Raw genomic sequence first — 14,295 nt, 5'->3', positions numbered from 1 at the left:
TACACCTACACCTAGCCTATCCTAACTTAACCTAACCTGCCACCACCTACACCTAGCCTAGCCTAACTTAACCTCATCTATCACCACCTACACCTAGCCTATCCTAACTTAACCTAACCTGCCACCACCTACACCTAGCCTAGCCTAACTTAACCTCATCTATCACCACCTACACCTAGCCTATCCTAACTTAACCTAACCTGCCACCACCTACACCTAGCCTATCCTAACTTAACCTAACCTGCCACCACCTACATAGGCGGATCTAGGGAGCTTTCCTGGGGGGGGCCAAAGAGGATAGGGGCGCTTTGAATTTTTGGTGAGAGAGATAGGCGAGCGAAGCGAGCCCAATCAGCTGGTTTTTGAGATTTTGAAGTATTTTATGTGCTTTTTAAAGCACCATGAGCAAGGCCTTTCAGAAAAAATCCTGTGTTTTAACAATAAGTGTTTTGCTATTTAGAAAGTTCATTTGATATTTTTTTCACAAGAAGATTGAAATAGGTAAAAAAAAAATACTTGCTAATCAAAAATATTTATAGAAGTAAACATCAATAATAGTTAATGAAAATTTAAAACATAAATAATTTTACTTGCAAGTTTTCATACTTTCAATGAGTAATTATTCCATGGATTTTACTAGTACCTGAATCCATTTGAAAATGTTATAGGATGAATGATTATGATAGTTAAACGTACAATCAATCAGTAAAATCAAAATATACTGTAGTAGTAACTAAGAATATAATGCAGGGCACCTGGCACCAAATCCCTACAGTTGGCAGCTTATATACAAATCATTCATGTACAGTTGCCCAAGGAAATTCTTCTAATCAAAGAAATATACCTTTCAATCTGGCTTTAATATACTCTTTCAAATCTGAATAAAATGATCTAATAATGGTCAGAAAAGAGATGACGAAGATTTTAGTGCTTGAAGGGGATAATAGTAGTATTCGTATTTTTTTTGTAAAATTTGCATTGAAAAATGGATAGGGTTTTGTTAAATTGTAGACTGACTAGAACTAACTTAAGGTTTTCTTTCTCCTAATCAATACAAAAGAACTGAGATTAAATTAAAAGCTATTCTGGACTTCTGAGCAAATGAATGTAATGAATCTCGTAACTCAACTCATAAGCAACCAGTGTTACCATGCAGTCTGCAATGAATTGGGGTCTCATGAAGACTCTACAAGGTAAATGATAATTTCCTTAAAGCAGACATGGAAAACCTATCTATTACAGCTTCTGTAGAAGGAAGACGATTGCGATGTGTTTGGAGCAGAACAAGGGCCTCCAATCTCTCTTCGGACATTGTGCTCCTGATAGCAGAGCACGTACGGTCAACCTTGCTGAACATCCTCTCTGCCTCACAAGTTGACACAGGGAGTGTGGCTAAGAGAGTTAGTAGAGTCAGCATATTGGGAAATACAGCTTCCATACCCTTACACTCATTGATTGTTGCCACTGCTGTTGTAGGTTTTTTCTCACATGATGACCAATGCCTCTGCCAAATCTTGAACTCGTCTCTTACAGAAGATTCTATTGGGTTATCTTTCATCAGTGGGCCATATTTGACAAATGCAGGTTGTACATCCTCCCATGACTTGTCACTCACAATACTAGGAATGAGAGAGCTCAGTCCAGCAGACAGTTCAGTGTGCTTACCGAACCTTTCACGAAAATCTCTGAGCACTGCATCAAGTGCTGGAATGTAGACATTAATTCTGTAATATGATTTAGTGTCTACTGTGTCTTCACTGGATGCTCCTGTGCTTCGGTAAATGCATCTAGATGGAAGACGAGGTTTCTTCACTTCAACTTATAACGACCCAAGATAACCTTGTCAGTAGTGTCACGGTAGGAGAACACCTCGGTTCTTGCGATCATAAATTAGTGCGCGTCGACATTAAAGCTCAATCATCAGTGACTGAAAATAAAGTAAAGGTGCCCAATTTCAAAAGAGCTAACTTCGTAGAAATCCGACAAAAACTAACAGAAATACAACTATCAGATGACGGCAACGTAGAGGAAGCCTGGCTAAGTTTTAAAATCACTTACTCACTCAGCAGAACACAGTCGTCCCCTTGTGCGAGAAGCGAATTAACACTAATAAAAGCCCACCGTGGTTTAATAGCGAAATTAAACAATCAGTCAATGAGAGAAAATTGTTTTACAGGTTAAAGAAAGAACAAAGCACGCCCGAGAACATTAGACTCTATAATGATGCCAGGCGACGAGTAAAAAGACTAGTAGGTCAGGCAAAGCGTAGATATGAAGAAAATATTGCAGCCAACTGTAAAATAACCTGAAATCTTTCTTCAGTTACATAAACAACAGAAAGGCGATCAAAAGTGGTATTGGACCTTTAACAAACAGCGACGGTGCACTAGTGACTGACAGCCAACACATTGCAAACCTCTTAAACAATTACTTTTCCTCGGTGTTTAATACTAACAGTCTTCCTCTCGCTACCACCAACACCAGTACTATTGTAAATCTCGAGCATGCATTGCCTAATTTTGAAATAACAACCGATGAAGTCCTTAAAGCTCTCCATTCACTTAAAACAAATAAAAGTCCTGGACCTGACAAAGTATATCCAACTCTGCTGAAAGAAACGAAGAGCGAAATACTCTCCTCCTCACAACCGTATTCAATATGTCCTTGCGACAAGGCATCGTCCCTTCAGATTGGAAAAAGGCTAACGTGACACCGATTTTCAAGAAAGGAGACAAAAAGTACCAGGTAATTACAGGCCCATTAGTCTAACTTCGGTTGTAGGTAAGCTACTTGAGGGCATAATTAGAGACAAAATTGTGAGTTACCTTGAAAGCCACTCATTGATTGGGGACTCACAACATGGCTTCCGAAACAAAAGATCCTGCCTATCAAACCTATTAACCTTTTATAACGACCTCTTCACTGTTTATGACGTAACCAAATCACTGGACGTAATCTATCTTGATTTCCAGAAAGCGTTTGATAAAGTCCGCATCATAAATTACTTTACAAATTAAAGCAAATAGGTATTGACGGTCAAGTAAACCAATGGATCGCGAATTGGTTGAGCAACAGACAACAAAGAGTAGTGATTGACGGATTTAACTCAGAGTGGGCGCCTGTCACTAGTGGCGTCCCTCAGGGCTCGGTCCTTGGCCCAGTGCTCTTCATTATTTACATCAACGACGTGGATGTTGGACTCAATAACCGCATTAGTAAATTTGCAGACGACACAAAGATTGGTAACTCGGTTCTCACTGACGAAGACAGGCAAAGCCTCCAAGAGGATTTGCACAAAATTTCAGCTTGGTCGGATAGATGGAGATGCCCTTTAACGTAGACAAGTGCCAGGTCCTTCAAGTTGGAACGAGGAATAAGAAGTTCGAATACGAAATGCGCGGCGTTAAACTCAAAAGCGTTCAATGCGTCAAAGACTTGGGGTCAAAATCGCGTCAAACCTCAAATTCTCACAGCAATGCATCGATGCAGCAAATAAAGCGAACAGAATGTTGGGCTTCATTAAAAGAAACTTTGTATTCAAGAATAAAGATGTAATACTCCCGCTCTACAACAGTTTAGTCAGACCCCACTTGGAATATGCGGTACAGTTTTGGTCCCCCACCATGCAAAGGATATTGCTAAATTAGAAGGTGTTCAGCGTCGGGCAACGAAAATGATCCCTTCCTTGCGCAACAAATCCTACGAAGAAAGGCTTTCTATCCTTAACATGTTCTCTCTTGAGAAACGTCGCCTCCGAGGAAAATTGATCGAATGTTTTAAAATACTTAATGGTTTCACGAATGTAGACAGATCAACATTGTTTATGATCGATGACAGTATGCGCACGAGGAACAATGGCGTAAAACTCAGATGTAGACAAGTAAATTCAGATTGCACCAAATTTTTCTTCACCAACGTTGTAGTGCGAGAATGGAATAAGCTTCCACCATCAGTGGTCCAGTGTAACACGATTGACTCCTTCAAAAATAAGCTCGACCGTCACTTCCTTCAACTTAATATCAACTAGAGTAGAAATGCAACGTTTTGGAGTCTTCTGATTAATGTAAAATCACTTAGGTTTAAGGACAGACCACCAAGTCTGGACCATGGGGTCTGTGTGGTCTGATTTTCTATGTAAACCTATGTAAACTCCCAATTTCTCTGCTGTGGCCTCAATATCTTTGAAAATCTCTGCAAACGATGTCTCACTGCTTTCACGCATAGATTGTAGCTCAGATTTTGTGGCATTCAGTAGTTTTAATGCTTGGGTGATATCACCTCCCTTTGCTTGCAGTGCGGCACATAATGGTTTCATAACTGATGATATAGCTTGGAGGCAAGCCAATGAGACTAATGTTTCTGTTCTTTCTAAGGAAGCTAGAAGACTGCTGGCTTTTGAACTGGTTTCTCTGTCTGCCCATGTCATCATCTCATGAAGTGCAGAAACTATAGTAGGTAGGCATTTCCAGAAGCGTGATACTGCAGTGTGTCTTTCAACAAATCGAGTGGTACACAGAGTTAAGAGATTGATGTTGTCACATTCACTTTCTTCTCCATGTTTCTTGAGCAAAGCAACACGTTTGGCACTGCTGTTAAAACGGTTAATCACAGCTGCCATTATGCCATGTGCATTTCTGATTGTGGTAACTGTTAAACACTTTGAGCAAGAGAGGTTGGTTGCATGGGAGACACAGTGAAAATAATCGATCAATGCCAAGGAATATTATGTATTCCAATTTAAATTTTAATTATTTGGTCTCCTAGGGGCGCCACCATAGCTCCTGGGGGGGGGCCATGGCCCCCATGGCCCCCCCCCAAATCCGCCAGTGACCACCTACACCTATCCTATCCTAACTTAACCTAACCTGCCACCACCTACACCTACACCTAGCCTATCCTAACTTAACCTAACCTGCCACCACCTACACCTAGCCTATCCTAACTTAACCTCATCTATCACCACCTACACCTAGCCTAGCCTAACTTAACCTAACCTGCCACCACCTACACCTACACCTAGCCTATCCTAACTTAACCTAACCTATCACCACCTACACCTAGCCTATCCTAACTTAACCTAACCTGCCACCACCTACACCTAGCCTATCCTAACTTAACCTAACCTGCCACCACCTACACCTAGCCTATCCTAACTTAACCTAACCTGCCACCACCTACACCTAGCCTATCCTAACTTAACCTCATCTATCACCACCTACACCTAGCCCATCCTAACTTAACCTAACCTGCCACCACCTACACCTAGCCTATCCTAACTTAACCTCATCTATCACCACCTACACCTAGCCTATCCTAACTTAACCTAACCTGCCACCACCTACACCTATCCTATCCTAACTTAACAACCTAACCTAACCGCCCCAGTTCAAGAGCGGGCGCCACATACCCGTACAGAGAAGGGAAATACTTGGCCCGACGGGTGTATACAGCCTGCCGGGTACTGTTGGATAGAGTGGACGGGGTCTTACACTGATTCATACCCTCACAATCATACATAGCAAATAAGTATCCTGCCCATGAATGATTCTTTGCTGTGCCCTAACACTGATAAGCATCGTTTTCATTGATATAAAGCTGCATTTTTATCTCTTATCCTGTTATCTGTCTCGAGTTATCATTGTTATCTTTGCTATCAGACGTGGCGGCGGCGTGCCAAACACAGTACCTAACACAAGACACAGCGATGGGTACCCAGGCCACCTCCATCCTCCTCCTCCTCCTCCTCCTCCTCTTCGATTCCTCCTCCTCCTCGCCTCCTACCGTCTGCCTCCACTACCAGGGCTGCTACCAAGACGACCAGCTCCTGCTCCACCACGCCACGACCTTCCACTCCTACGACACGAAGAGAACCGCGGAGAACTGTGCGCGGTTGTGTTTGCAGCGACGACCGGACACAGAGGTCGTCTTGGTGAAGCTAGAGGGCGTGGCTGAGCTCCTGTCGTGTAGCTGCGGCGACGACCTGACACTGGGCAACCACACTGGGCTGACACTCGACCACTTGGCATGTTATTTGTGTCCTGACAGTGAGCGGGAGAAGTGTGGGAGCGATACGACGTCTAGTGCGTATAACATTGACCGTCTTGGTGTGGAAACCTGTGAAAATAAGTTACTGACGGTCCCGCCACCAGTAACCATGCCTCCTACCACTACCACGACCACTGCTAACGCCACTGAGGAGCCAAACGAACCAGTCAGACCAGTCAAATCATCACCGGTGCAAAGATATCACCCAGGAACCGGGAACAGCATCAACACGTCCCTGTCCCACCACCCAACGCAAGACGCCGCCGATTCTCTCACCGGCGTTGCAGCGTTGCCACATCTCCGCCACCTGGGATGCTACGACGAGGGTGACGTGAACGAGACGCTGGTGGTGACGCTGGTGGTGAGTGACGCTGGTGGTGACGGGGTGCTGTACTGCGCTGGGAACTGCTCCTGCGTCCACCCCGCCCATGCTGACGTGTTCCTGCTGAAGGTGCTGACTGCTGACCTGCTCTACTGTGGCTGTGGGTGAGTGGTTGTTGTTGTTGTTGTTGTTGTCTCTTCCTCTTCTTTTTTATTATGTCCTGTTTATATGTTCCTTTCTTCATAATCTCTTTCTTTCTTTGTCTTCTTTCTTTCTCGTCTTTCTTTCTCTTCTTTCTTTCTATCTGTCTACCTGTCTGTACGTGTCTTCATTATCTTTTATTTATTTCTTCTTTCTTTCTCTTTCTGTCTGTCTACCTGTCTTCATTATCTCTCTTTCTTCTTCCTCGCTTCTTTCTTCCTTCTTTCTTCCTCTTCCTTCTATCTGTCTATACCCATCTTCTATTCACTGCTTTCTTTTCTCTTTTTCTTCATTCTTTCTTCCAAGTTATTTTTTTTGCCTTTGTTTATTGTGTTTAAGTTTTCTCTTCCTCTTTATTTTTGTCTATTTTTGTTTATGTATCTATGTATTCAGTATCTATCTATTTATCTATCTATATCTTTTACATATTATTTTCTTCTATCTTTCTTTCTTTTCATTCTTTCCTCTTCCCTTCTCTCTTTTGCCCCTTCCTTCTTCCTTTCCTTTCCCTTATCCTCTCTTTTCTTTTCCTCTTATTTTCCTTACCCTCCTTTCCTTTCCCTTATTTTCCTTTCCTTTCCCTTATCCTCTCTTTTCTTTTCCTCTTATTTTCCTTATCCTCCTTTCCTTTCCCTTATTTTCCTTTCCTTTCCCTTATCCTCTCTCTTATCTTTTCCCTTCCCTTATCATCCTTTTCTCTCCCCTTATCTTCCTTTCCTTATCCTCCTTTCCTTTCCCTTTGTTTCCTTCTGCATTTTTCTTATTATCTGTCTTTGTTTACCTTGTTTTGCTAATCTATCTATCTATCTTTAACTATTGTCATAACTATGTGTGGGGATCTCAAGTGTGGGGAAACAAACCTAAGGAAACACACATGAAGCAACACAGGATCATATTCTTAAAACATTTTGACGCCCAAGTTTACACATATCACAAGGCTTTCATAGGAGTTGTGGAGGGCATTTCCAGGGGTAGTTTTATGCCCCTGGTGATAGTTCGACGAGGCTTCTGTTTCATACACAGGGTCATATTCTTAAAACATTTTGACGCTCAAGTTTACACATATCACAAGGCTTTCATAGGAGTTGTGGAGGGCATTTCCGGGGGTAGTTTTATGCCCCTTGTGATAGTTCGACGAGGCTTCTGTTCCATACTCAGGGTCAAATTCTTAAAACATTTTGGCGCCCAAGTTTGCAGATGTCACAAGGCTTTCGTCGGAGTTGTGGAGGGCATTTCCAGGGGTAGTTTTATGCCCCTGGTGATAGTTCGACGAGGCTTCTGTACCATACTCAGGGTCATATTCTTAAAACATTTTGACGCCCAAGTTTACACATATCACAAGGCTTTCATAGGAGTTGTGGAGGGCATTTCCGGGGGTAGTTTTATGCCCCTGGTGATAGTTTGACGAGGCTTCTGTTCCATACACAGGGTCATATTCTTAAAACATTTTGGCGCCCAAGTTTACACCTATCACAAGGCTTTCATAGGAGTTGTGGAGGGCATTTCCGGGGGTAGTTTTATGCCCCTGGTGATAGTTCGACGAGGCTTCTGTTCCATACACAGGGTCATATTCTTAAAACATTTTGAGGCCCAAGTTTACACATATCACAAGGCTTTCATAGGAGTTGTAGAGGGGATTTCCAGGGGTAGCTTTATGACCCTTGTGGTAGTGTGACCCTTCTTCTGAACCGTGAACCCAAGAAACACATATTTGAGAAGGCTTTCGTAGGAGTCTGGGGCATTTCCAGGGGTAGCTTTATGACCCTGGTGGTAGTGTGACCCTTCTTCTGTACCGTGAACCCAAGAAACACATATTTGAGAAGGCTTTCGTAGGAGTCGGGCATTTCCAGGGTTAGCTTTATGACCCTGGTGGTAGTGTGACCCTTCTTCTGTACCGTGAACCCAAGAAACACATATTTGAGGAGTCTTTCGTAGGAGTCTGGGGCATTTCCAGGGGTAGCTTTATGACCCTGGTGGTAGTGTGACCCTTCTTCTGTACCGTGAACCCAAGAAACACATATTTGAGAAGGCTTTCGTAGGAGTCTGGGGCATTTCCAGGGGTAGCTTTATGACCCTGGTGGTAGTGTGACCCTTCTTCTGTACCGTGAACCCAAGAAACACATATTTGAGAAGGCTTTCGTAGGAGTCTGGGGCATTTCCAGGGGTAGTTTTATGACCCTGGTGATAGTTCGACGAAGCTTCTGGACCATGAACGCAAAGAAACACTCGTGGGAAGGCGCCCAAGCTCTCCTTCGGCCTTTAAAACTGATTGATATAGAAGAAGGAAGCGTCTGCGGTCGATATTTTCAGACGCCTCCGCCTCTCACATCACCTATTTCCAAAGGCCGAAAAGGAGATCAGTCGGGTTCTAGTGAGTGTTAGTTTAGGTTCACGGTACAGAGGAAGGGTCACACTACCACCAGGGTCATAAAGCTACCCCTGGAAATGCCCCAGACTCCTACGAAAGCCTTCTCAAATATGTGTTTCTTGGGTTCACGGTACAGAGGAAGGGTCACACTACCACCAGGGTCATAAAGCTACCCCTGGAAATGCCCCAGACTCCTACGAAAGCCTTCTCAAATATGTGTTTCTTGGGTTCACGGTTCAGAAGAAGGGTCACACTACCACCAGGGTCATAAAGCTACCCCTGGAAATGCCCCAGACTCCTACGAAAGCCTTCTCAAATATGTGTTTCTTAGGTTCACGGTACAGAAGAAGGGTCACACTACCACCAGGGTCATAAAGCTACCCCTGGAAATGCCCCAGACTCCTACGACAGCCTTCTCAAATATGTGTTTCTTGGGTTCACGGTACAGAAGAAGGGTCAGACTACCACCAGGGTCATGAAACTACCCCTGGAAATGTTTGTCTTTATTTCCTTCCTCCTTCATTCTCTCCTCCTCCTCCTCCTCCTCCTCCCATTCTTCTATTCCTCGTTTTCCTTTTTTTTTTTTTGCTATCTTTTCTTGGTCTGTTTTCTGCTTTCCTTCTCTCACCCTCCTCCTCTTCCCTTCCTCTCCCTTCGTTTTTTCCTCTCCTCTTCTTTTCCTTCCTTCTCTCAACCTCCTCCTCTTCCCTTCGATTCTTCCTCTTCTCTTCTTTTCCTTCCTTTCCCTTCGCCTCTTCCTCCTCTCTTTTCCTTCCTTTCCCTTCGCTTCTTCCTCCTCTCTTTTCCTTCCTTTTCCATTTTTTCCTTCCCTTCCCTTCCCTCCATTTATCACCCTCCTCCTCTTCGCTTCCTTTCCTTTCGTTTCTTCCTCTTCTCTTCTTTTCCTTCCCTTCCCTTCCCTTCCCTTCCCTCCATTTCTCACCCTCCTCCTTTTCCCTTCCTTTCCCTTCGTTTCTTTCTCTTCTCTTCTTTTCCTTCCCTTCCCTTCCCTTCTCTTCCCTCCATTTCTCACCCTCCTCCTCCCTTCCTTTCCCTTCGTTTCTTCCTCTTCTCTTCTTTTCCTTCCCTTTCCTTCCCTTCCCTTCCCTCCCCTCCATTTATCACCCTCCTCCTCTTCGCTTCCTTTCCTTTCGTTTCTTCCTCTTCTCTTCTTTTCCTTCCCTTCCTACCCTTCCCTACACTCTTCTCCTGTTCCTTATTTTCCTTCTGTTTCATTCTCTCCTCCAACTTCTTCATTTTCTTTCACTTTTCAATCCCACGTTCGTCTTTCCCGCCTCTACAGCAAGCGCGCCGCCCTGCCCTCTAGCGGCGGCGACGGGAACAGCGCCCAGTGTGTCCTGAGGTGCGGTGAGGGGAGGACCGTCTCCCCCTCGCCCTGTGGAGGCTTCACGGCCGTCAGCGTTTACGAGAGGAGCGGGGCGGGGCTCATGGCAAGGGGCGGGGCGGGGCTGGTCATTCTTGGGGTTATGGTGAATGTTTTGAGTGTTTATATTCTTGGGTGATTTTGTTTTTGTTTTCTTTGTTTTGTTTCTCTTCTTTATTCTTTTCTCTGTTCCATATTCTCTTTTTTTTCTGTTATTTGTATATTATTTGTTTTCTCTTTCTATCTATCTGTCTATTATCTTTTTTTATTATTTTCTTCTTTCCTCCTTTTTTTCTTTTTTCTTTCTTTTTCTTTCTTTATCTTTGTCTTTATTGTCTTTTTTTTTTCTTCCTCTTTTTTTTCATTTTTTTTCTATTTTTCTTTATCTGTTTTTCGCTTTTTCCTTCCTCCTCCTTTTCTTTCTTTCTTTTTCTTTCTTTCTCTGTCTTTCTTTCCTTCTTCTTTTTTCCTCCTTTTTCTTCCTTCCTCTTTCCTCTCTATTTCTTTCCTTCCTTTTTTTCCTTTTCCTATATTATGTCGTTTTTTCCTTCTTCCTTTCCTTCTTTTCTTTCTTTTCTTTCTCTGTTTTTGTCTATATTATGTCTTCTTTCCTTCCTTCCTCCTTTCTTTCTTCTTTCTTTCCTACTTTCCTTCCTTTCTTCTTTCTCTTTATTTCTCCGTATATTGTCCTTCATTTTCCTTTCTTCCATTTTCTTTTTTCTCTCTTTCTCTCTATTATCGTCCTTCTTTCATTTCCCTTCTCTTTCTATCTCTCCTTCTTTCTCTCTCTTTCCTTCCTTTCTTTCGTCTCTCCTTTTTCCTTCATTAATCTATTTATCTTTATTTCCTTCATAGCTCTTCCTTCTCTCACCCTCCTCCTCCTCTTCCCTTCCTTCTCCTTCGTTTCCTCCTCCTCTCCCTCTCTTCTTTTCCTCCATTCACTTCTTTCCCTTCATTCTTGTTCCCTTCTTCTTCTCTCCATTTCTCTGCACTCTTTCCTTCTCCTCCCTTCATTCTTTCCTTTCTCTTCCTTTTCCCCTTTCCTTCTCTTCCATTCCCTTCCTTCCTTTCATGTTACCCTTCTCCCCTTCCTTACCTCCCTTTGAACCTTCCCCCCCCCCCTCCCCTCCCCTCCTGCTCCTCGCTCGTCTACCATGACCAAGAAGAAGAAGAAGAAGAAGAAGGGTGAGTATTGAAATATTATTGTTTTCTTTATTTTCTTTGCATATTTTTAAACTTTTTTTTGCAAATGTGTGTTTTCCTCCTCCTTTTCTCAATCATTTCTCTCCTCCTCTTCCTCCTCTTCTCTTCCCATTTCTCTGCTCCCTTCTCTTCCATTCGTCCTCATTTTCCTCCCCTCTCCACTCTTTCCTCCTCCTCCCTTCATTCGTCCTCATTTTCCTCCCCTCTCCACTCTTTCCTTCTCCTCCCTTCATTCTTTCCTTTCCTTCCCTTCCCTTTCCCCTCTTCTTCTCTTCCATTCCTCCTCATTTTCCTCCCCTCTCCACTCTTTCCTTCTCCTCCCTTCATTCTTTCCTTCCCTTCCCTTTCCCCTTTTCTTCCATTCCTTTATAGTGGGTGGAAGGCCCCTCACGACGGCCGACTGCGATACCACCCAAAAGGACCTTGACCAAATCACTCAGTGGTCCTAAAAGTGTCAATGTCCTTCAATGTTGACAAATGTTACGTCATGCGCATTGGGTCCACAAATAGTAACCATACATACAGCATGCTTGGGAAACCTCTCCAGCTTATGTAGGAGGAGCCGGATCTTGGAGTCACCATCAGCAGTGACCTGAAACACGCGAAGCACCGTAAAAAAGCATATAACAAAGCCAACACCATGCGCGGGTTCATAGCGAGGAACTCCGATGGTAAAACGCCAAAAGTAATGTTATCTTTGTGTAATTCAATGGTAAGACCGCCCCTCGAATTTGCGGTGTAGTAACTAGGGGAAGGACATTGAAGTACTGTGAAGGGCTCAACGACGCGCCACGAAAGTGATTCCAACCTTAAGGACTCAACCGTATACGAGGAACAACTCAGGCGACTCAACCTCTTCACGCTGGAAAAGAGACCTTACGAGGGGATATGATTCAGGTCTTCAAGTACCTGAAGAAGACAACTCCAAATTCTCTGAACTGTAAACCAACTGAAGAACTAGAAATAACGGTCTACCAATTCATGCGAGTCGATGTAGCACAGACACTGGCAGGAATTTCTTCTCAAACCGAGTCATCAGCCACTGGAACAACCTTCCCTCAGAAGTAGCAAATGCGAATTCCATCAACTCCTTTAAAAATCAACTCGACCGTCATTTCGTTGCGTCAGGCGTGAACTGAACACCGAGGTGCCTTCATCTGCTCTGCGGCACCAAGTGGCTGGCCAGCAGATATTAAGAGCCGATTCCACAGTCCAACACAGTGTCTTCGTAACAGCCCGAACCAAACTATAGAATCCCATACAATCCAAAATGGGGAGGTCTTCGATGCCACACTAAATACACAAGACTTTTCCTGTATAGCTTCATCAAATTTGTGAACTTAATTATAAACACCAGACACTATACAAGGAAATTTCGAAGGCTCTGGTATTGGTTTGGGAGCTTACTAACCCATCATGGGGAACTGTGAAACTGGCCCTAAATCACCAGAGCGGGCAACCTCGTGATAAGCCAACAAGCGTTCAGTTGCCTGCATTTCCATGTTTCAATGTTTCCTTCTCTTTCCTTTTCATTTGTTTATCATTTATTACAAAATACGAAGAGAAAGAAAGGGAAGAAAATGAAATAGGAGACAGAAAAGGGGAACGGGGGGAGGAAAAAAAGAAAAGAGATTTAATTAAATAAAGAAAGGAGGAGGAAAAATGGACAAGTTGAAACGAGGGGAAAGGGGAAGAGAAGAGGAGGAGAAAAGGGGGAAAAATGAAAAGGGAAGGAGGAAAAAAAGGAAAAAAATCTTCGGGATTGTGTGTGTGTGTGTGTGTGTGTGTGTGTGTGTGTGTGTGTGTGTGTGTGTTTGTGTGTGTGTGTGTGTGTGTGTGTGTGTGTGTGTTTGTGTGTGTGTGTTTACAGCTTAAGAAACAGCTCAAAGGCAACAACAACAACAAAAAAAAAAAAGAGTATAAAAAAGCCCGCTAATCGCTGTTCCTATAGAGACATAAGTACATAATGAGCGGCCGAAAGAGAGGTCAATTTCGGGAGGAGAGGTGTCCTGATACCCTCCTCTTGAAAGAATTAAAGTCGTAGGCAGGAGGAAATATAGACGAAGGAAGATTGTTCCAGAGTTTACCAGCGTGAGGGATGAAAGAGTGAAGATGCTGGTTAACTCTTGCATAAGGGGTTTGGACAGTATAGGGATGAGCATGAGTAGAAAGTCGTGTGCAGCGGGGCCGTGGGAGGAGGGGAGGCACGCAGTTAGCAAGTTCAGAAGAGCAGTCAGCATGAAAATATTGATAAAAGATAGAAAGAGAGGCAACATTGAGGCGGAATTTAAGAGGTAGAAGACTTTCAGTATGAGGAGGAGAGATGATGAGACGAAGAGCCTTAGACTCCACTCTGTCCAGGAGAGCTGTGTGAGTGGAGCCCCCCCACACGTGAGATGCATACTCCATACGAGGGCGGACAAGGCCCCTGTAAATGGACAGCAACTGTGCGGGGGAGAAGAACTGGCGGAGACGGTACAGAACGCCCAGCCTCGAGGAAGCTGATTTAGTAAGAGAAGAGATATGAAGTTTCCAGTTGAGATTTTGAGTTAAGAATAGACCGAGGATGTTTAGTGTTGAAGAAGGTGATAGCTGAGTGTTGTCAAAGAATAGGGGATAGTTGGAAGATTGTGTCGAGTTGATAGGTGGAGAAACTGTGTTTTTGAGGCGTTGAAGGACACCAGGTTCTTCTTGCCCCAATCGGAAATAATAGTAAGGTCTGAGGCTAAGCGTTCTGCAGCCTCCAGCCTGGAATCATTTAGTTCCTGTTGA

General features: G+C 43.7%; 1 protein-coding gene and 1 long non-coding RNA gene across 6 annotated transcripts in view; one reads left to right on the top strand and one right to left on the bottom strand.

The window, feature by feature from the left end:
- The window catches only part of LOC126992664 (mucin-1-like), a 99,243-nt gene that overhangs the window by 7,373 nt on the left and 77,575 nt on the right, over window positions 1-14,295 (top strand). For all 5 annotated transcript variants that reach the window (XM_050851471.1, XM_050851469.1, XM_050851472.1 and 2 more), the window contains exon 2: window positions 5,658-6,531. In XM_050851471.1, the coding sequence (XP_050707428.1) occupies window positions 5,705-6,531 (827 nt within the window). In that variant the 5' untranslated portion in view covers window positions 5,658-5,704. The remainder of the gene's footprint in view (window positions 1-5,657; window positions 6,532-14,295) is intronic.
- LOC126992672 (uncharacterized) lies at window positions 203-5,401 on the bottom strand. Its single transcript, XR_007746892.1, has 4 exons — window positions 5,373-5,401; window positions 5,058-5,082; window positions 4,835-4,881; window positions 203-251 (listed from the first exon to the last, which is right to left on the bottom strand). It is a non-coding gene; the product is annotated as an uncharacterized LOC126992672 (long non-coding RNA).

The sequence above is a fragment of the Eriocheir sinensis genome, unplaced genomic scaffold (assembly GCF_024679095.1).
Source record: "Eriocheir sinensis breed Jianghai 21 unplaced genomic scaffold, ASM2467909v1 Scaffold5, whole genome shotgun sequence".
NCBI lineage: Eukaryota > Metazoa > Arthropoda > Malacostraca > Decapoda > Varunidae > Eriocheir > Eriocheir sinensis.
Note: the sequence above shows the minus strand (reverse complement) of the source record. Positions and strands in the feature narration are given on the sequence as shown.